The sequence below is a fragment of the Varanus komodoensis genome, unplaced genomic scaffold, assembly GCF_004798865.1.
Source record: "Varanus komodoensis strain SLA01 unplaced genomic scaffold, ASM479886v1 scaffold171, whole genome shotgun sequence".
NCBI lineage: Eukaryota > Metazoa > Chordata > Lepidosauria > Squamata > Varanidae > Varanus > Varanus komodoensis.
Genome location: NW_025335509.1, coordinates 173,843 through 197,084, shown reverse-complemented (window position 1 = coordinate 197,084; position 23,242 = coordinate 173,843). Strand labels below are relative to the sequence as shown.

Sequence of the window (23,242 nt, the reverse complement as noted above, 5' to 3'; positions counted from 1 at the left end):
GTGGGGAAATGGCCACAATCGTGCTGGTGGGGGAAGATGGCCGAGATCGCGCCTGCATGAGCACAACCATGATCTTGGCCATCTCCCCCCACCAGCACGAGCGCGCCCATGATCGCTCCCCTCTCTCCTAGCCCATCTCCTCCCCCTCCCAGCGCACCGGAATGACAGGTGTGTGCAGGGATGACGGGTGCCATCTTGGTTGTGCTGGGGGGCAGGGAGATGGCCGCGCTCGTGCTCATGGTGTGTGTGTGGGGGAGGGAGATGGCCGTGATCTTTGTTGTTCTTTGTCACTTTGTTTCACATTTTTCTGATTAAAAAAAAGTAGTTACAGAACAGATTAACCTTATTTACATTGAATCTTATGGGGAAATTTAACTTGGCTCACGCCAATTTGGGTCACGACCAGAGTCCTGGAACGGATTAAGTTTGTGAGCCAAAGTGCCACTGTACCAAGATGGTTTAAAGATATAGGTGGGACCATCTCAAGTGTTTCTGCAAGGAAGCAGCAAATATAATTTACACATTTGGCAGCATATGATCAGATCCATATGTCATCTGCTTTTAGCAATCTAGTATCTTACTATAACTGTCTTAGTTGTTTGAAATTTTACATATAATGGCACAGTTGAATGGGTTGCATTCAGCCTCCAGCATCTTCCATCTTGCACTGAGTGTATCCAGTGACCTGGTGGGCTAAAACTGGCAGGGCAGTAGAATGGCAGAGGTAAACCTCACCTTCCCATCTTCCAGTTATTGCATTTTTTCATTAGGCTTTTTTTCTGTCTAGTGATGGCACTACAGAGGGGGAAGACAGCTTGTATCCTGGCCTCTTCAGTCTCTTTCCCTTCCTGCCCATTTGAGCACCTCTTTCCCTCACATTTTGACATTGCTTTTCTGACTGTGGAAGCTAGCCCATGTCGTTCCTTCAGTGATGGCTTTGAAGAGTTAGGACTGATGAAGTTGGATCTCTGATTTCCCTTTCTGAGGTCATAATACTGTATCTGACCTTGGAGTGGGGAATGCCCACTATCCTATGGCCCCTCAACCAATGTCTGGGAGCCATAGGATTGCCACCTAATACAGTGTCCACACGATATTATAATCTGCCATGGGCTATTAATTTAACTCACAGGTTGCAGCACATGTGGAATGTGTATGGCCACTGTTTTGGAAATGCAACCCAAGTTGGGTTCTTGTGACGTGCAAACTCAAGCGCGTAGGCAACCCAAGAGCTAACCCTTCTCATAACCCATGACCTGTTTTAGAGTTATGCATGACATGGCCACTCCCAGAGTCAAAATGCAAGCTGGGCTCCATGGGCATGCCACATCTCTGAACAGGTTCATGGGTTTCCCCCTGCACATGGGAGGGCTTCTTCCATTAGTGAAAAGAATTGGATGCAATAGAGCAGTGGTGGCAAATCCTATGGCATAGAAGCCAAGTCTCCCCAGCATCGGGTAACAGCGCACATAGGGGCCATGTGCATGCTCAGAGTAGCAGCACCAGGAGATGACATCATGAGCCGTGACTCATTAGCCGTGACATGTCTGAGCTTTCACAGCTCAGACATGTCTGAGCTGAACTGAACTAAAACCTCAGTTTTCAGGTTTTGTTGTAGTGTTGGCACTTTGCGATGAATAAGTGGGATTTGGGTTGCAGTTTGGGCACTTGGTCTCTAAAAGGTTCGCCATCACTGCAATAGAGGTTCTTTGTTAGAAAAAGGATCAGGGTGGCAAGTTTCACCAGGTCCTCCTGTAGCCCCAGTATGTACTAGCTCTGATGCTACTGTTAACTTTTCCACAGCCTTCTGGAACAGCCTTTTATAGGAATCAACAAAAATTGCTGCCCTTTCCCCTTCTTCCAGCACAAGCAGAGCTGTGTTAAGCACAAATCTTGGTTGGATCCATTAATAATAGATAATGATTAAAGCACTATTTGCTTTCTTGTAAATGCAGAGTATGCAGAGGAAATTCCCATTATGAAGCAGTTTCTAAAGTCTGACACAAAAAAGATGGAATCACAGGGATTTTTTTCAGAGCAGTTTTCAAAGTCTGTGTAATATTTTGGCAGTTTCATCTAAAATATGTACTTCATGTATGCAAAATTTCCTGTTCATCTTCTCTCAGGAGGCACACTGACAGAGGAACCAAAGACGCCTGTTGATAACTGGTCTGAAGAAGAAGTTTCAGTTTGGTTGTGCACACACAATTTACAAGACCTAGTTGACATTTTCAAAAGGAACAACATTGATGGTAAAGAACTGCTGAGTCTTACAAAAGAGAGCTTGGCAGATGATTTAAAAATTGGTAAGGCTGTTAACAATGACAAAAACCTTCACAATTTCTTTACACTTGTTTGCAGTATGTACAGGCAATGCCCAGGTTACGAACAAGTTCCGTTCCTGAGAAAACAGAAATGTGTCTTTAGGTCAAATTTGTATGCAAGTCAGATTATGCATAGTCAGCCCTCCTCATTCATGGCAGCTAGAGATACAGGACCCCTGTAGTCCACTTTGCATATGAAAGTGGGAAGATAATGAACATCTCTACCCCGCCCCCACCCCACACACACGCCTGAACTCACCAGTGCCGCCTTTTTGCAGCAAGGAAATGCTGGCAAGTTTTCCCTCTCTCGATGAATGGGGCAGGAAGGCATTCTTTGGATTTCTCCCTCTCTACCCTCTTGCTTCCTCCCTCTCTATGGTGATGATGATTTTCTGCAGTAATTTTTAAAAACTAATAGGATTTATGGCAGTTCTTAAGTACAGGTTGTTCATAACTCAGACATTCATAATTTGGGGACTGACTGTATTCTGATTTACTTTGAATATTATGGTTGCAAGATTCTTCCATTTGGTTTTTTCCTGTTTCTTAAGACAGCCATATGACAAAGTTCCCATTATCAAGGGATTTTTAAAAAGCAGTGGAGGTAGCCATATTGAACCATAAGAAAAAAATCCAAGTAGGACAATACCTTTATTAGAGCAACTAAAATGTCATATATTAGGGAAAAGCCTTCTGAGTTCTTCAGAATTCATCCAGCTAGAGTGAAAGGAAATCTAGTTTATCCAGCTAGAGTGAAAGGAAATCTGTATGATAATGAAGCTCTGCAGTCTGCCTTTTGGTGCAGTATCAATAATGTGATGAGTTACATGTTTCCTTAGTCTGGTAATTGTTACTTGATTTTCAACCTGGATCTAGATTTAGTCATATTTAGAGTACCCCCTCCCCCAGTCATGGATGCATAAATCAATGGCAACTTCTGAGAGTGGCAGAGAGGCCAAGAGCAGTGCCTCCAGGAAACCAGATTTCTCTCTCACTAGGCCAGTTTCCAGAGTCAGCCAAGGCAGAATGGTCCAAACCAAGACATCAGACTAAGTTGCATCCACCCTCTTCAGCAGGGATGGTCACATCAATAGAAGAGAATCAGTATCTCTGGTGGTAGTGTAGGCAGAGAAACTCCTGAAGGGAAGCTTCTGGGCAGCAGTGGCAGTTGAAGCTGACACTGGCAGAGGACCTTTCATAGATAATGACAGGAAAGCTTAAGCTCGCTCTGGCTAGTAATGCTCAGAAGAAGGCAACGATAAACCACTTCTTAATATTCTTACCTGGTATCTCCTAAAATGAAACAAGAAATAGCGCTAGAAGATGAGACTAGGAAAAGGAGAGAACAGATTTTTTAACATTCAAACACAGATTCAGCCTTCCACTAAAATGCCACCAGAAGCCAGTTGTCCAGGTATAGGTATACCTATACCTCATTGTAGTCCTTTCCTGGACTTTCTGGAGGCATAAATGGATGTAGCAGCCTTGTATCTTGTAAAAACTCTTGGGGCAGTAGGAAGCCCAGTAGGCAAAACTGAAAACCGGAAGGTCTCTCTTCTGACCTAGAAGTGAAGGGGTTGCATGGGAGAGCATACTGTTGCTACGTGGAAATAAGCACCCTTCAGATCTACTGCTGTGAACCAGTCTCCTTGTTGAAGTTGTGTCAGGTTGCCCTGCAACGTCACTCTCCAGAACTTCTTCAATAGAATGAAAGAATTAAGACCTCTCAGGTACAAGAATGGTCAGACCCTTCCATTTCACTTCAGTACCATGAAATAACGGGAAAAAAGCGCAGGTGAGATTGGGGGACATCGACTGTTCTGTGGCCTTCTTGGCTAGCAGAGAGACTATTTCCGCAAGCAAGGTTGCTGATGGAACCATAGTTCTTATGGTGCCAAGGGGTATGAGAGTGTCTGACCTGATCCTGTAATCTCTGTCCACAGTAGACAGAACTGAGATACCCAAGGTTATTGCTTCCTGGCAAGCAGGAAGAGAGACAAATGGTCCTCACACAAATTGAAGAATAAAAGGGGCTAGCCCAGGGAGATAGTCCACAGTTGGGGTGCCTTTGTCCTTGTCAGTTTTGACTGGGACTGTCTTTCTGCCTTGATAGCAGAGCAAATGTTAAGCTTCTTCCATTAGTGAAGGTCTGTCTACTGGGACTCAAGGCTGGGCCATCAAATGAACTGGGCCAAAGCCATTTATGTGGTCTTAAGGAGGGGGAGGCTGGTAGATCCTCATCTTTCTCATGGTGTTCAGGTCAAATCTATCTACTTGTTCATCCTTGCATCCAAGATCCTTTCCCTATCAAATGCCGGGAGTTTGATATGGGAGTGAACCCCTAAGAGAGATCAGGCGAGTGTAGACAAGCGTGCCTCCACAGTGCTACTGCTCTTATCATAGCCTCTGTGCCATGCTTACATTGGTGCCTTGCAATGTTAATTTGCGTTCTGGAGAGATGTACTGCCTCAGCCTAGAAAATGCTTGTGAGTTTGCTGCTCCGGTAAGTGGTCACACAGAGCTCCTAGCTTCTCCTACAGGAAAGGCTGGAACCTTGCATGGTAGCCTGGTAGTTGGCCACCTTGAGTCTCAAGGCTGAGATAGCTCAGATGTGCCTCCCCAAAGTGTCCCGCATCATACGTCATGGAGTGTCCTCAACATGGCTTTCTGATAGAATTCAGTTTGGGGTGTTGAAAAAGGAAGGCCACATCCTTCTCTGACAACTTGTAAATGCTTTCCAGCCATTTGGGCATTGGTGCCATTGTGGACAGAGCCTCCCAGGATTGCTGGATGAGCTATAGTGGAGTTTAGAGGAAGGGACTGGCAGTGGCTTCAATTCCTCCCTCTGCACGGCATCAGTAAGAGGGTCTAACACTCTTTGGCTGTATATGTTCAGAAAAATGACTTGTAGCGAAGGAGGGCTGGATCAGCATGGTGGCATAGCACTGGAGGCTCTGCGGATCCCTTGAAGTTGGATGGGTTGAGAAATCAGTGCTGGGGGTGTGGAGGCAGAGGTGGTGTTTTCTGGAAAGTTGGTGGCATGAAGAATTGCTCCTGCCTCCTGTAGAGTTTGGGCCAATAGGCAGGTTGTAGGCGAGGCTGTGGTGATGGTACCTCTCCCCCCGCACCCAGGATATAGAACCTACAGTAGGCTGCTGCGATCAAATAGGCAGATCCAATCCGAGATGGGAACAGTCACTTCAGTGGTTGGTCCCAAATGGTTTGGTGTGGAAATGTGCCAGCAATGGAGTGGCTGGTTGGCTTGGAGCCAGAGCTTGGAAGGGGGTTAGATTGGTGGCATATTTCAAATCTCTCCCTCCAATATCAAGGCAGAGATGGATTTGAGCCGTGGCATGGTTCCAGAGCCTCTTGAGTGGACAATTCTGTCGAAACTCTCTTAGCTGCACAATCTTTCCAACAACAGGCTCCATGCACAGAGTCCAAATCTATTTGCACAAACACCATGAGGAAAGGTGACGAAAAGGATTCTGTGAAGCCAACAATCTCTTTATTGCTGATACATATTTCAGGCAACCGATCAGATGACTGTACACATAGACATCAACAGATGGCCAGTATAGAAATCAAATAGACTGCATAATTGAAAGTTGTGAAGGATTTCACATATACCGGCTCAGTCATCAATTCAAACAGAGACTGCAGCCAAGAAGCATTGAGACTTGGAAAGGCAGCAGTGAAGGAACTAGAGAAGAGTATCCAGTGTAAGGATGCCTCACTGGGGACCAAGGCTGAGATCATCCAGACTGTTGTATGCCTGATCACTTTGGGTGTGAAAGTTGACAGTGAAAAATGCTAAAAGAAAAAAAAATGCATTTAAAACATGGTGCTGGAGGAGAGCTTTGCAAGTACCACAGACCACCAGAAAGAAGCAGAACAGATCAAATCAAGCCACAACTTTACCTGGAAACAAAAATGACAAAACTGAAACTGTTTTTACTTGGGCATATCATGAAAAAGCTAAAGAAGATAATAATGCTAGGAAAAATCAAAGGCAGAAGAAGAAAACCAGATGAGAGATGGATCAATTCTGAAAGGAAGCCACAGCCTTACGTTTGCAGGAACTGAGTAGGACTGTTAAGGGCAGGACAATTTGGAGGGTACACATTCATAGGAGATGACTTCATGACACAAACCAATGACAGAGAGCTGATCCATTGAGATCTATGGGCTGAGTCCAGCATCTGCCTTCTATGGATGGAAGGGTTCTGTTCATGGAAGCTGCCACTTTGGGGAGGTTCTCTCTACACATAAATTCAGCCCTTCTGTGTAGCAATATCAGAGAGCTGGAGAGGTGGCAAGGAGAGGACAAGGAAGTATGCTTCTAGTAGTTACTGTGTGTAAAGTTACAGATTAAAAAAATGAGTAGCCATCAGGTGGGATACATACAACAGCTTGAAAGTCATCTTAGGCTGATGTTTGTATTAGAACCAACTGGAATGTCACAAAGTCATGAGCATGCTTTGAACCCTTCCAGAACTATTCTACAGGCTCCGTATTAAGCAAATAGCTTCATGTGGAGAGAAAAGTGTTATAGTAAGTGCTAAAGAAGTCTGTAGTTTAGAGCAGCCTTAAGATGAAGTCCAAGGGAACTTGTACAAACCTCACTGAGATTATCCTCTGCTAAATGCTGGCAAGGTTTCATGCTGCACAATTTCTTATTTGAAGTTTGGGATACAAAACATTTAAAATATTTCATACTTCAGAAAATTGAATATCATTCTGTGCTAATAGCATGTGTCAGTATTTGAATGTCAGAGCCTAGCCAGAGCATGACTTTGCTTGTGTGCATGCTTGTACTTCTCGTTGTCTTCTTTCACAGCTTGGACAATGGAATACATGTGTAAGCTTATAGAAATCAATGAACTTAAAATGTGCCTGACCCTCTGGGATAGGGCTGTTACTATCCTTTTTCAAAATGAACTGGATTTAAGGATCCTTTTGCCTGGTGAAGTGGCTGTCTGCTCTCACTGGAGAGGCAGCAGCCGTGCTCATGGTGGGGCCCTACCACAAGCAACTACTTCACTGAGGAGTGAAGGCCAAGGCAGTCGCCTTGGGCAGCGGCTGAACAGTGCCTGTTTGGTGACTGTTTGGGTGCTGGGCTTTGGCAGGGGAAGAGAAGAGTTGCACAGTAGTTGCAATCGACTGCCATAGAGCTGGAGCAGCTTGTTTTTTTTCGTGCTTTTGTCATACTCATTTTAATTATGCTTCTGTGTAGTTTTGGGGATCAACGGGTACCCCAATTACCAGGGTCACAGGTAGGGTGCGGTATGGCAGTGGGGGATTAACAAACCAGCCAAGGAAGAGGGCTAGATACCTCACAGCTATCCCCTCTTCTGGTTCTTCCACCTACCGGATGATTCCTGGAAGCCTTACCACCTTGCCCTCAGCTCTGGTGCTGCTGCTGAATGGCAGGTCAGCCCAAAATAAGAAGACCTCCCTCATTCATGACTTGACTATGGATGAAGGGGCTGACCTGGCTTGTATCACTGAGACCTGGGTGGGTAATCTGGGAAGGGTCACCCTTTCAGCTGTGGCTCCTGGGCATTCCATACAGCACCAGCATCAACTTGAGGGCTGGGGAAGCGGGGAGGCCATGGCCTATAGGAATACAATCTCCTCCTCGGGACAGGTCTTGAGCTCTTGTATCTTGTGCTGGGTGCTTGAAACAGATTAGGGATTCTGCTGGTGGACTGCCCACCCCACTGCCCATCAGGTTCCCTGCTTGAGGTAATGGAGGTGGTCTTGAATCTGGTGTTGAGGATCCCCAGTATGATGGTTCTGGAGGATCTCGACCTCCATGCCAGGAATGCTTTATCTGGGGCTGCCATGACAACCATGGCTGTCTTAACATGTTATAAGCCTAACACATGTGAAAGGACACTCCTGATCGGCTTTTCTTTACTGGGCAGGAGGATAGTGATATTGGAGTGCAGCGGTTTAACATCAATTCCCTTGTCATGGTGAGATCCCTTCCTATTGAGGTTTAGACTTTGAGCTTCAGTAACTGAAGCCTGAGGATGTGGACAAGGTGCTTGATCAAGTCTGACCTGTGTGCTTGACCCTTGCTTGTCATGGCTTATTACAAGAATTAAGGAAGGGATTTGTAGCTTGGCCCAGGAGCCTGTACATGCTTCCTTGAGAGAGGGAGTGGTGCCAGTCTCCTTAGAAAGGTTGGAATTAAGCTACTCCTGGAAAAACCTATCCTATAGTTAACAACTATAGGCATGTGGCCAGCATTCCATTCCTGGGCAAGGAACGGAATGCTTGAGCAGGTGGTGGCTGAACAGCTCCAGACACTCTTGAATGAAACAGATTATCTAGCTCCATTTCAATCAGGACTGATTTTAGAACTGAAACAGGCTTGGTCATCCTGTGGGATGACCTTTGCCAGGAGAAAGACAAGGGCATTGCAATTCTGTTGATTTGCCTGGACTGCTCAGCAGCTTTCAATACCATTGACCTTGGTAACCTTGCAGATAGACTGACTGGGCTATGAGTAGGAGGTATGGCATTGCAGTGGCTCTGCTCCTGCTTGACCAGCCAATTCCCAAACATGGTGCTGGAAGATTATTCTTCAACGCCATGGCAGTGCTGTTAGTGGGTGGTTCGTCTGTCCAGTTGGGCGGTATTCAACCTATTCTGGATGAGGTTGCACTCTCCCTAAAGGACCAGGTTTGTAGTTTGGGGGTGCTCCTGGATCCAGAACTGGCACTTGAAACACTAGTGAACTCATGGTATGGAGCACCTTTTATCAGCTTAAGCTGATACACAACCTATAACCCTATTTGGACAGACAGAGCCTAGCTCCAGTAATCCATGTTCTAGTAACCTCTCATTAGGTTTATGTGGGGTGCCTTTGAAAATGATCTGGAGACTTCAACTGATCCAAAAGAGGGCAGCAAGATTGTAAATGGGAACTGGCTTGCGAGAACATATTACCCAATCCCCTTCCAGCTGCTCTGGCTGCCAGTTGAAGTCTGGGTCCAATTCAAAGTGCTAGTATTAACATTCAAAATCCAAACCAGCTTAGTGTCAGGTTACCTGAAGGAACACCTTGTTCTATAGGTGCCCTGGACCGTAGGTCATCTTTGGAGGTTCTTTAGAAACCCTTTCCAAAGTAAATAAATAGAGTGGCTACCAGGGGAAAGGGCCTTTTTTGGCTGTGGCACCTTGGCTATGGAATGAGCTCCCCAAAGAGGTGTTCCTGGTGCCTACTCTCTATTCTTTTCAGTGCTGGGTAAAACCTTTTTATTTTCCCAATATTTTAACAGTTAACTTTTTAACTTTAGTTTTAATATTATATTTTATCCTATACTGCTAGTATACCTCTGTCTTAGTTTGGTTGCAAATGCTGTCGTTTTATTGTCATATGGTTTTTTTCTCTTTCTTGTTTGTGTATTTTTAACTTTTGTTAACCTTCCAGAGAACTTCAGCTATAGGAGGGTATAAAAATGAAATAAAGTTTGCAAGCGCAGAACACACACTCTTCTGTCATTGCTTTCTGGGAATTGCTTTGTTTCTGTCCTCTTACGTTAGTTTTCTCTTCTCCCAGAAGCATTTAATTGAAGAGAGGGTGACCAGCAGGTGGCATTTCATTAGCCTGTTTGATTGTTTTTGACACCTCTTAGAAAGATGACTTTATTACCATGCAAATAGAACTAGCTTATTTTCCAAACTAATTGCCATGTAAGATGAACAACAGTGAAATTAGGACAGCAAAGCAAAGTACAGGATTTTGCATTCACTCATAGTCATGGCCATTACACAATAGGATTAAGAAAGGCTAATATAGCCACACTGGCTGCGGGCATTGCCGCCACCCCCAGTTACAACTGTTTCTGAAACATCACCAGGCTCTCAGGTGCTCCATAAACATTGGTCATGACCAGTCCTCTTTTGTGTTTAGTCTGCCTTTGAACAATCAGGTATCAGCCAATATAGTTGCAGGTCACTGAAGTAATTTGGGAACTAATTCAAGCTTCACGGGCAAGAATGCTATCTGAATTCTAAACAACAGTCTGTGCCACAGACTGAACATTTATCTTTAACTTTAGATGTCTTGGTGCTTATATTAACGTGGACAATATGTGTATTCCTTTCTAGAATCCTTAGGTCTCCGCAGTAAAGTGTTGCGAAAAATCAGTGAGCTGAGGACTGAAATGAACTCTGCCTGTGTCGGTATCCCTGATGAATTTCTGTGCCCCATAACAAGGGAGCTTATGAAGGAGCCAGTCATTGCAGCAGGTAGGTGTGCATAAAAATACATACTAGTTGTATTTTTATTCTGTAAATGTAATAGAAAATCTGTGCATAGGCCTAGCATTCAGTTGATTGACACCTTTGCTAGAAGCAGCAAGGGTCTGTCTTCATCTTCTGTTGTACAATCAAGCCCTGCCTACATACGGCAAGGCTTTGTGTGAAGGCATCCTGTACTGGATGCCCAAGCTTGAGGATGTACAGTGGTACCTTGGCTCATGAACTTAATCCGTTCCAGGACTCTGGTCATGACTCAAATTGGTCATGAGCCAAGTCAAATTTCCCCATAAGGTTCAATGTAAATAAGGTTATTCCATTCTGTAACTATTTTTTTTTTAAATCACAAAAATTTGAAGCTGGTGCGCTGAGGGGGGGAGACAGGCATGATCGCGGGCGCACTCAGGGGAGAGGCAGACGCACTCGGGGGGGAGACGGGTGTGATTGCTGGTGCATTAAGTGGGGAGGCAGGCGCGATCGTGGGCCTGCTTGGAGGAGAGGCAGGCGCGAACGCTGGCGGGCTGGGGGGAGGTGGGTGCGATTGTGGGGGCTGGGGTGAGGCAATCGCGGGCACACTGGGGAGGGAGGCGGGTGTGATTGTGGGTGTGCTCGGGGGGGGGGGAGGCAGGTGCAATTGCAATCGTTACTTGCAGAGTTCACGACCCGAGGCAAAATTTTTCAGACATTTCTGTTTGTGACCTGATTTGGTTGTGAACTGAGACGTTTGTGAGCCGAGGTACCACTGAAGTTCCCAGTGCTGCTTTAGGAACACTGCTCCACACCGAAATACAAAGTCTCCATTGGTGCTACCCAGTTTGGCTAATACCGCACCTCTCCATCAATCTTGTAATACAGGTGGGAGTGTTGGGCAATTTTGCATGTATTCTATACCCAGTTATCAGGACTGAAGCCTACATTGAAGAAGGCACATTGTGCAGATATTTACCCACAGGATTCATGAAAACAATGTAAAACACATTAAATTGAAATAACACAAGGAGCTGAGATGGTCCACACCTGGAGACAGATGGAATCCGCTGGATTTTGAATGCTTTGGGAGATCTTTGAATGCTCTGATTGGAGCATCTGTTGCAGCCCTGATTTCACTGTGGAATTGCGAGAGCCACAGGGCCACAGTTATGAGCACTCCTGTTCTGGCTTGCGCGACCTGGCAAGGCTTGGACATGGCTGCATCACTTTATTTCACCTCTTGCCCTTAGGATTTTCCTGCTAGTAGAGTTTGAAGAAGGGCCTCAACATTTGGCACCAATCCTGTCGTCTGAGGTAAATGCAGGCGGTGACCAGTGATAAGGCCTCTTGTTGGAATTGGCCTTTAGAATTTCCCCACTAGGAAAATACCTCCTTAGATTGCTCAATTTTTGTCCTGTGCTGGAATGCTGCTGCTTTGCGTTCCTTAATGTGTTTCCTTTATTTCTTATAAACTCTGACTTAAGATCAGCTAAGAAATGTTTTCAGTAATAATTTCCACTGAAAATAGAACACAGAACGCTATCATAGACAACTTTATTATGTTGTGCCAGTCTGTAGCCTGAAGGGCCTGATCACGCCTCATCTTGGAAGCTAAGCAGGGTCAGGCCTGGTTGGAATCTGGATGGGGGACTTCAATGTTGTGAACCACCCAGAGAGCTTCGGCTATGGGTGGTATAGAAATATAATTAATAATAATAAGAAAGCCTCTACAAGTATTATTAAGGCAAGTCCTTCAGTCTGCCTATCACACATGGCAACAGTTGTCGTTTGCAGAATTCCAAGTAATTTATTAACTCCCCAATTACTTTCCTCACATACAAGCCATAAAAGATAATGTAATACCTTGAAACTTCCTCGAGTTCTGCCATTGTTCCATTAGCTCTGTATCGTTCATGGACCAGCAGCAGCATGCTTTCATTTTAAACAGGAGTATTTGCAGCCTGACATTGCAAGGCTGGTAAGAGGTAGCTGCCATGTAAAGCACATGCCCTGCCACCAAGATACTGCCCTGCCCAAGTTGTATGACAAGATCATCAGACACTTATTATTTCAAGGGACCTGCCAGACAGAAGAGAAGGTATCAAGGAGGACAGAAACAGAAGGAAGCAAAGCTGGCAAAGTGTGGAAAAACTGATTCACTGACAGCTAGGCATTCAGGTCCTGAGTTGGTGTTGCTCGTTTACTCAAACTGATTCAGGATCCTACAACTCTGGAGCAGCTGGAGTAGGAGGACAGCTCAGAGAATCTGGTGTGCTACTTAGCTTGAGCAAAAGCCCTTTCTGCTAAAGTGAAGACACCTTTGGGTGCATGCTGCTGAGATTAATTTCTTCATCTTATTTCAAAAGGAAGATAGTGAAGGCAAACATGTGATTGTCAAGGGCTTTGTAAATCACTGAAGAAGTATTTTCATGCTTCTGTACAAAGTGTATGTGATTTAAGCAGAAGCAAGCAGTGGTTTTTACAAAAACTTGCAACGCAAATATTTTTCTTTTAAGCTGTTCTGACAGTTGTTAAAATGCAGCTTGTCCATTGCTATTTTCTACCTATTCACCTGTTTTATACATGAAAAGCAATGGACAGAAGGGCCCTTGCATAGCAGCTCTGCTCTGCCCCTTGATAGCTTTGTGATGAACTTTTAGAAACTAATTTTATAATATTAATATTTAAATAATAGGCACACTGAGAATCCTAGCATTCATTAAATAACTGCTTGGGAAAGGTGTGGGTGGGTGTATTTATCCACCACTGCTGTCTATCACCTTCTGAGTCTATGACTTTAAATTTCATAGAAATTATTTTTTTCCACCTGAGAAAAATAATTATATTGTTATGATAAATGCAGTTGTAAGCTAAGGTTCAGGGAATATTTGTTGCCTAGTTATCGATCTATCTATGGTTACCTGAAGGAGCGCTTACATCCATATATGCCCAGCCGCCCCCTGAGATCGGCAGGAGAGGCCCTTCTCCGGGAACCCTCCGTGAAAGAAATCAGGAGGGTGGGTACTCGGAGGAGGGCTTTCTCTGTGGTGGCGCCCAATCTATGGAATGCGCTCCCCAGAGAGGTCCGCCTGGCGCCGTCGTTATTTGGTGTTCGGCGCCAGGTGAAGACCTTTTTATTTAAGCAGCATTTTAACTGTTACTATTATTGAATTTTATCTGGCCAGGGCGGCTTATTTTATATTGTATGTATTTTATTTTAATGTTTATATTTTTAATTATAATTATTTAACTAATTGTTATAAGCCGCCCCGAGGCTTTGGCGAATGGGGCGGCATAAAAATGTTTAAATAAATAAATAAATAAATATCTTCAAATGTATATTTCTACAGCATGTCTACAGTGTTGCAGAGTACCATATGCAAATAATCTGTCCCTAGTCTGAGGCACTTGCTGTCCAGCAATAGAGACAATAGAGGGACACATTGATAAGAGGAGTTGGGGCCCTCTCCGCATTACTTTTACAGTGTGGCTTCGATATGGTATAGAGCTCTGATTGGCCATAGCTCCCTGCTGGATGCATACATGTGAGCAAACTCAGGCTTGCTTCTAAAGTGTGAAGTAACCCTGGAAAGAGAGCATAGGCATACATATGTGAATCAAAATAAATGTTTATTCTGCACCATGTTAGAAGTAGCTGTTTTATACAGCATAAAGTCACTGAGTATATTGTTCCAGGATGATACTATTGCAGCTTGCACCAATGATACCTAGCTCCATTGTGTAAGATTCTTTTAACTGAAGAAACAGCATCTTGACTTTGGCATCTAAAGCATATGTATATTCCTTCTAAACTATCTACATATCATTTTATGTTTTTCCCCTATAGAAAAGTGCATTTAAAGAAGGAAAATAGTACCATTATTAAAATACTATTAAACTGTTTATGTATATGTCTTCTACAGGGGTTTTTACTGATTTGCTAGCACCGAGAGAAACTGTGGTGATCTTACCATCTGTCAAATACATGCTGTAGCTTTTGGACCATCAATGCACCCACCCCCTAAAAAGCACTAACAAAAACAATCCCAGATCCCGAGGGTTTACCTTCCATGCATAGTACTAGTTCTTTGTTTGAACTAGTTACTTGTCATGGAACAACCTAGTCAAAATTTCTAGCTTTTTCAGGGTGAATGAGTGCTATTATTGGACTCAAAAATGGTTTCTTCCCGAACTATAATGTTTTCTGTTTGGAGGTCTAATAGGTTGCTGCATTGAGTCAGCCTGTTAAGACTTTTCCTGTCTGAATGGAAGTAAACTTGATGCATGTCATTTTGTTCTTCATTATTTTAAAGTGCTGTACACTAAGACATTGCTGCAATGTGGTGTACTGTTCAGATATTTTTTTAATAATGCAGTGTCTTAAAAGTGTGGTAGTACAAAAAATTGAGCTGATATCCCTGCATTCAGTGAAGTTTGTAATTCTCTCTTTAGATGGCTATTCCTATGAGAAGCAAGCAATGGAAAATTGGATCGTTAAGAAAAGGCATTCCAGTCCCATGACAAATCTCCCTCTTCAGAAACTTGTACTTATCCCAAACAGAAGTCTGAAAATGGCTATCAATCGCTGGTTAGAAACTCACCCAAAATACAATGAGCAGCTATCATCCTAAATATTTTTTTCAAATAGCAAAGAAGTTGAAGTAGGTAAATAAATTCAGTTATGAACTTGGTGCTAGTACCTTTCTTTTACTTACGTTAGCACTGTGTACATGGTGAGAACTGTATAATTTTAAGTACCTTTGAATTTGAATTTTAAAAAATTCAGATATCAATATACTTACGTAATTGCTATATTTGTTAAACTCATGTCTGAGTTTTACTGAATCATCTGAAGGCTGCAACCTATGTATTACCATCGAAATTGCCAAGGCTTGCTTCTGTGAACAACAGACATGCACAGGACTGCACTATGCCTCAGTCATTTGTAAGAACTTAAGAAATGCTGGATCATGCTTAGTACCAATGGAAAGTTCACTCATGTTTGCATTGCATTGAACAATTAAGTACCTTGACATTTGCATACCTAATGGGGAATTGTGGAAGGTTTTTTTTTTTTTTTTTAAAGATTGCCTTCCATAGAGACTTGTGCAAGTTAGTCATTATTGGAAAAACATGTATGCTTTAACAGTGAAATTTTGAGGACAAGAGAGAGGATGTTCACATCCTTTACAATTAGGCATATTGAGCCAAGTAGGACTTTCATTTATCGAATTCAGGCTGCAATGCTATAGCCACAATACTATCTCAGTGACCTCAGTGAGATTTACTCCTGAGCATGCACTCTTTGATTCTATGTGGTAGGGGATACCAGTGAGCAGTGAATCTCAGGATTCCTCTGGCTAGGAGCCCACTGACGTGCTTCTTTGTTACATTTGTTCCACAGGGCTACTTACTGATTTGACATTAGTGAGAGAGATTAGGTGGTGAATCAATATTTGACAGAGCATGGTCAAGGAACTAAATGACACACTTCTACACTACACTATGTGGAGAGATTAAATTAAATGAACACATCATCACCAATACTATTTCATGCCACTGTGGGGGCTTAATGATGCATGGATGGAAGATGCAACAAGCAATTCAGAGCAATTCTAACAACCAAGGGAAGTCAAAGCAACTAGCAAACCAAGGAGCTGATCATTAAATAGCGAATGACGTACCAGATGTATGTCATGAATTTGCTCACTTGAGCTCAAACAGTATTTTGTACAAACAGGAAGGTTTGTATAGCCCTCATTTTGAACTAACTCGGACTATAAAGTTGCATTGGATTTACCTTTTCAAGAGTTGTATCAGTACAAAATGTATAGCACTCAAAAAGAAACTATATTAATAATCTTTTTATTTCATATGGGAAAAATACAGTAGCTGTGCAAAAAATAGATCTACAGAACGAGAGAATAAAATAAGATTGTACAAATACCAAGATAAACAATAAATAAGCAAGAGAATAACAATTCCTTTCAAAATTGAAAATCCTTTATGGATTTTTTTTAAAAATCGTGCGAGAATGCTGTTATAATGTACACACATATTGTACACATGGGAATAATGGTTAAAGGGCAACAGAATACTCCAGCTTATATGACAACCCCAACCTTTATTATGTACAGGAATGTCCTCCCAAACTAGCCATCGCAAAAACCTCCTTGTCGTTTAAAAAAGCATTTCCCAACTGAAAAACTGGGGAAGTATCAGATGTTCCTAGAAAAGCAAATTACCCTACTTGTCCTTCAGTTGTTCACTGGGGTTCTGTGAAAACACTAGCAAGACTAACATTCCTCTGCTTTCTTCTCCATCCTGTACTGACTTTGCACCTCAAGAGGTGTTTAGATAAACTATGTAAAGTGCTGTTTATATGATGTTAACATGTCATAATATTACTCAGTGCAATTAACCAGGATGTTGAACAAAATGCATGCAAAGTCCTGTGTAATTTTCTCCCTGCCTTGCAATAGTTAAAGCCAACCTCAGTCACATGATGGCTACTCAAACAATTTGCACAAAGGTGATGGATTTCCTGAAATTACACCTGCATCGTTATTAACTCGGAAGAGTAGTACGAAATCTTCCCGATAAGAAAACATTCATGGACAGAGCTAGATGTTCTGTGGTTCCCACCAAAAATCTTGCTTGAATTAATACATTTTAAACAATAATATACATGGCTGTACAAAGTAAATTTACAGTGCAATCCAATATATGTTTACTCAGAAGTCACTGTGTTCAGTGGGATTTACTCCCAAGTAAGTGTGCACAGGAATACAGCCTTGTTTACCTTTTTCAAATCAGGCACACCTATTTAAATCTTCTCTTCCAAAGCTTAACATGAATGATGGAATGCTTCCACTGCATCAGCAAATAACTAAGTAGTGGCCATCCATCTCTTGATTAATACTAGTGGTCATCCTGGACAGCCTGATTAATGTTTGGAAAGTGGCAAGATGGATCAGGTCTTTGTTATATACTCCCTAGAGATTAATATCACTAACTTATATATCTCTATGCACTAAGTTTTATAACCAAGGAAACATGGTTCATCCCTATTAGTAGCTTTTGATAAAACAGCTAGTATTAATCACACATTTGATTCTACAAAAGATCGCTTTGGCTTTGTAGAAGTGATGTGACTTGAATGGATGTCTTTGCTAAGCTGAGAATGTTGTTTAGAGAGAACTTCCTGATACAAATGAGCCACTGGCTTAGCTAACCTGCTGTCTTGTGGGCTAGCAGATGCTTGGCACTTTAATTCTTCAAGTTCCTTAGACTGAGTTCCATTCTGGATACTCTCTCCCGGCATCACAAGGGAAGAAGAAGAGCAAGTTGCACCCTGCGTGCCAGAGATGTTTGACTGTTTGGCAGAGAACTGCTCAGAATTCAAGGACAGAGCTGCCCCAGCACTTTTGAGAAATCCTTCTGTAGCTTGGCCGTGCCAACTGCGATTTGATGGGTTTATCTGCTGCTGCTGGAACCGTACAGTTTTATCCATAATCCCCATGAAGGGAGTATTGCGAGGCCGGTGTTCTGCTGATCCACTCTGATTTTGGCTAGTCTTGGTTTCCTTCAGTCGCATGTCTGGACCTTGTCCCTTTACAGACTCAGAGAAGCTACTGCTTGAAGACAAGCTGCTTGTGGAACTGGACGGCACCATGCTGGCAGAAAGTGGGCCAGAACAGAGAGAACTTTGCTGCCTTAATTCACCAGTGCCTTGAGAAAGAGATGGGCTTGTTTTTTCCATGGTTGGAGGCGTGTGAACAGCTAGCCTCTCATGTGTTTTGGACTTACTCATAAAAGCGTGAGAAGATCCCCTTTCACTGTGTTGCAAGTAGGGAGCCTGGATAGTAGTCAGTCTTTCGCTGAATAATGCAGAGCTACTGCCTACAGTAATGCTTGCTGAGAGTGTGCCTGCCCCATCCAAATGTTGGCCTTTGTTGTTGCTTGGGTTCATTGGGTGTCTGGAGGGCACAGGGCTCGGAGGAAGATACTGAAGGGGCTGAGTCTTTGTGCCAGACTGAACAGATCCAGTTCTTGGCCCTGACTGGACAGAATTCAGATGCTGGTTTGTTTTTACGATCTGGGCTTGTTTTGTAGGTTGCATGGTTAAACCAGGCTCTCGCAGATATCTACTGCCTGCTCTGTTTGGGGGGGATACAGATCTAAATTTCTGCTGACTGCCTTCTTGAGGGTTTCTGTTGCAAGATGAAGCACCCTGAGAAAGCGGAGGCCTCGGCTCACATAAACCAGACTCATCTTCATGCAAAAATTCTTCTTCTTCTATCTCTTCCAGGCTGAAGTGATCCTGCACAAGAGCATCCCTCTCATTGTCAGAGTCATTGCTCTGTGGTGCCGGCTGAGGACATGGCTGCTTTTGTTGCTGTGTTCTCTGGAGCTGCTTGCACTCCTCTTCTACTCGAGCTAGTAACCTCTTTATTTCTTGGTTACCAGGGCACAACTTTATGGCTTCTCGCAGATCACAGAGGGCTGCGTTAAACTGCCTGAAGAAGGGAAAATGAGTGAAATAAATCTGGCACATTAACAATTGAACGGGTACATACCAACAGGCCAGTGTGGTAGCATGTTACATGTTGCTACATATCGCGTGTGCCTTTCTATCGGTCCCAAAGATCCTTAAAAGATACAATTCAGACAGCTTAGGAGACCAGGCACAGGGAGGCTTGGCTCAGATGATGCCGCATCCCACTGCCATGAAAATGCAAGCCCCGGCCCAGGATTGCGCTCCCACTCCAAGAGATCGAGCACCTGCACAGCCACAATCGCAATAGGGTAAGAAGTTACACATAACAATGTCTAAATTTTTAGCAGAGGTGAAAGCTTGCACCTACATGACCTTCTCCCACCATTTGCCTTCTTTTCTCTTAGCAAACTATACTAAGCCAAAGGGAGAAGGAGAGTTGTTGCAGGGCATTTAATATTCTGATAATACATAGAAGTGCTAGATACTAATTTTTATTTTCCCTTTCTGGCCTGAACTGACATTTATTTCAAAATAAACACATCATATAAAATTGTTTCTTTACTTCTGTCTAAAAATAGGACTTGGATAGCAGTAAAGTTACCATTTCTCCCAAAGACCATCCTATAGAAGGTGTCTTCAAAATTATCAATTCTTCAGTTGAAAACACTATCCTGGTACTCTAAGACTGGGATTAAACATAGCATAACTATAAACGTACTGACCATGGAATTGCCATTAAGTGAGAAATGGGCATAGCTTAGTACACAGACTGAAAAGTCCTCCTCCTGCTGTCAAACTATAATAGGGAGCAGGGATTGTGAAGAGTGTCTAATCTTATTTGAAGATAGGGCTTCTTCTTAAATTCTTACACATCCTGTGTAAATTTTACTACAAAGTCAATGTTTTCCCCATAGAAATTGTAATGTTCTATTCAATTGTAATTAAATTCATTCTGTATCTTGTTGTTCATCACTTAGAAAGCCCTATCAGATTATTCGGCAGCAAATAAGTAAGTAAGTAAGTAGATATAGATAGATAGATAGATAGATAGATAGATAGATAGATAGATAGATAGGGGCTGTCAGTACCTGCTGTTTCTCTTGGCTCTAGCTCTGGCATAATATGCTTCATAGGATGTCGGCTTGAGATCAAGTGCCTTGGTAGCAAACTCTTCTGCCATGCCAAAATCCTGCCAGAACCAAAGGAGCACAAGTGTTCAATCTTAACATGATTACAGAAATTACTACAATACACTGTACTACAGCAACTCTGCATGCAATTAGATGTTGCCCTTGTGGCCTCTTCTACTGTATGAATGTGTATTGCAAGCCAAGCTGACACCCCTTTATCCTTTCAAAGCACTTCTGTATCATGCTGCAGCTGGTTTAATTTGACTTTGATTCACACTTCTACATTATGTAGCAGTTTTAACTTCCTTACACGTATTGTTCTAAGGGGTTACTGCTCTAAATTGCTATGTGTTGCCTTTACGGCTTTTTAGCAAAGAGATGGCATATAAATAACAATAGCTAAATTAACATTGTTTTCACACATTTGTTTAAAAAATCATATCATTATGGAACCTTGTTACTGGGAAGTGACATGAGCACTCCCTAGCATGTCACCTGAACGGACATGGTCAGTCACAGGGTATTTGTCTACGATGTCCTCGTGCTCTGCAACAGGGGATAAATGCTTGGCTGAAGGAACTTACATTTGTTTTTCTGCGGCATCTTGACAGGTTTAGATATAAGGAAACTCTGAGCTCATTGAAAGCTTTCATTTCTTCTCCAAAACTCTCTCGAGGAAACTTCCGCAAAGCATACTGGTACCGCTGTGCTGCCTCCTTCATCTTTCCTTTCTGCAGGGTCAACAGCAAAAAAGGCTTGGCAATCTAGTTTGTAAAATGCTGTTTTCATCTTAAATTGACATTACATCAGAAGCCACTGCAAAGAAGACTTAAAAGAAGAATGCTGTATTGTATCTTAAAAAGGAGTAATATTTAAACAGATCTTTCACTAAGAAAATATTTATGTTGGATCATGCAGTCTAATGCCAAATGGTTCTTGCTATATACACATTGGATAAACACAATGTCTTAACTGGAATGTAAATTTTGAAGACAAATTGGATATAGGTTTACTTGTCAAAAATGCTATGTCTTAAAGCCTAACTGAGTATAGCCAGTGATCTGCAACATCATATGATATGGAACATGAGCTTCATAAATAAATGCTTTATGACAAAACTTGGTAATTTTGTATTGTTTTAGATCCACTCAAAATAATGGGAATGTCAATTCAATTTGGCCAACACTGTCATAGTAATGTGTGAAGCACTGATAGTGCATCAGAATTAATCGCACACATGCAATGGTGCATAGGAATTAATCACACAAGACACATTAATCACATACACAATCACACAGCACACTACTGTAAGAGTACTATTTATTTTATTTAGGTACTATATTTATATTCCGCCCTATTTCCTTCCAAGGAACTCAAGGTGGCTTACATAGTTCTCTTTAAGAGACGGTCGGGTACCTTCCTCTTTAAAAGAGGCGGTAGTCCGGCCAGTCCTAAAGAAGGCATCCCTGGATCCAGAGGTGGCCGCCAATTACAGACCGGTGGCCAACATCCCGTTTCTGGGCAAGGTGCTAGAGCGGGTGGTGGCGGCACAACTCCAATCACTCTTCGATGAAACTGATTATCTGGACCCATTTCAGTCCGGCTTCAGACCCGGGTACGGTACTGAATCTGCCTTGGTCGCCCTGTACGATGACCTGTGCAGGGGGAAGGACAGGGGGAGTGCGTCCCTGTTGGTTCTCCTGGACCTCTCAGCGGCTTTCGATACCATCGACCATGGTATCCTTCTGGATAGGCTAGTGGGACTGGGAGTAGGAGGCACTGCTTGGCAGTGGTTCCTCTCCTACCTCGACGGCCAATTCCAGAAGGTGGTGCTGGGGGACTTTGGCTCTGCGCCATGGCAGCTATGCCATGGAGTACCGCAGGGGTCCATTTTGTCCCCTTTGCTATTCAACATCTACATGAAACAGCTGGGAGAGGTCATCCGGAGGTGTGGGCTGCGGAATCATCAGTACGCTGATGATACCCAGCTCTACCTCTCTTTTTCAACCAATCCAGGTGAGGCGGTGGCTGTGCTGAACCGGGGCCTGGCCAAGGTAATGGGCTGGATGAGGGCCAATAAACTGAAGCTCAATCCAGACAACACGGAGGTCTTGTTGTTGGGTGGTTCGGGCCTCGGGATGGGGGACTTGGGCCTTGTCCTAAATGGGGTTGCACTCCCTCTGAGGGACAGGGTTCGCAGCTTGGGAGTGCTCCTCGACCCTGAGCTGTCTCTAGAAGCTCAGGTGACGGCGGTGGCAAGGAGCGCTTTCCTTCAGCTTTGGCTGATCCATCAGCTGCGTCCCTTCCTGGAGAACGACTGCCTGGTGACAGTGACAAACGCGTTGGTAACTTCCCAATTAGTTTTCTGTAACGCGCTCTATGTGGGGCTTCCCTTGAAGACGGTCCAGATACTTCAATTGGTGCAGAACAGAGCTGCCAGGCTGCTGATGGGGACTGGGCATTGTTCTCATTTAACCCCAGTTCTCCGTCAGCTCCACTGGCTCCTGATTGAAGTCCGGGCCCAATTCAAGGTGTTGGTTATGACCTCTAAAGCCCTGAACGGCTTGGGTCCTGGGTATCTAAAGGAATGCTTGCATCCATATATGCCCTCCCGCCCCCCAAGATCAGCAACAGATGCCCTTCTCCGGGAACCCTCTGTGAATGATATTAGGACGGTGAGTACCCAGAGGAGGGCTTTCTCTGCGGTGGCGCCCCATCTATGGAATGCGCTCCCCAAAAAGCTCCGCCTGGTGCCGTCGTTATTTGTTTTTCGGCACCAGGCTAAGACCTTTTTATTTAAAACTTATTTTAATTGTTAATTTATTGGTATTTATAGGATTTTAAATCTTTTAAGCCGAGATGCACTGGGTTTTAATATTTTTGTTGTATAATTGTTATATTTGTATACTTTGTTTTTGTTCTGAGCTGCCCTGAGGCTTTGTTGCGATGGGGGCGGCATAAAAATGTTATAAATAAATAGATAGATAGTTCTCCTCTTCCCCCTCTCAATCTTGTCCTCCCAACAAACACCCTGTAAGGTAGGT

The 23,242-nt window shown here is 43.4% G+C and overlaps 2 protein-coding genes across 5 annotated transcripts in view; one reads left to right on the top strand and one right to left on the bottom strand.

Moving 5' to 3' along the window:
• The first annotated feature begins 2,054 nt into the window (after positions 1-2,054).
• Positions 2,055-16,446, top strand: LOC123021691 (WD repeat, SAM and U-box domain-containing protein 1-like). 3 transcript variants are annotated; one of them, XR_006414378.1, is made up of 4 exons: positions 2,055-2,306; positions 10,449-10,589; positions 11,819-11,882; positions 15,021-15,259. XR_006414378.1 is itself a non-coding variant. In XM_044426708.1 (4 exons), the coding sequence occupies exons 1-3, from the start codon at positions 2,084-2,086 to the stop codon at positions 15,197-15,199; spliced, it is 543 nt and encodes a 180-aa protein (XP_044282643.1). In that variant the 5' UTR covers positions 2,055-2,083; the 3' UTR covers positions 15,200-15,233; positions 15,973-16,446. The 3 variants fall into 3 exon arrangements, 2 of the variants coding, with proteins under 2 accessions (XP_044282643.1, XP_044282642.1); XM_044426708.1 differs by lacking the exon at positions 11,819-11,882 and adding an exon at positions 15,973-16,446 and having other exon boundaries at positions 15,021-15,233; XM_044426707.1 differs by lacking the exon at positions 11,819-11,882.
• The window catches only part of LOC123021689 (protein TANC1-like), a 64,236-nt gene continuing 57,411 nt past the window's right edge, over positions 16,418-23,242 (bottom strand). For both annotated transcript variants that reach the window (XM_044426703.1, XM_044426704.1), the window contains 3 exons: positions 20,783-20,929; positions 20,157-20,257; positions 16,418-19,087 (listed from right to left, as the gene is read on the bottom strand). In XM_044426703.1, coding sequence (XP_044282638.1) covers positions 17,671-19,087; positions 20,157-20,257; positions 20,783-20,929 — 1,665 coding nt within the window. In that variant the 3' untranslated portion in view covers positions 16,418-17,670. The remainder of the gene's footprint in view (positions 19,088-20,156; positions 20,258-20,782; positions 20,930-23,242) is intronic.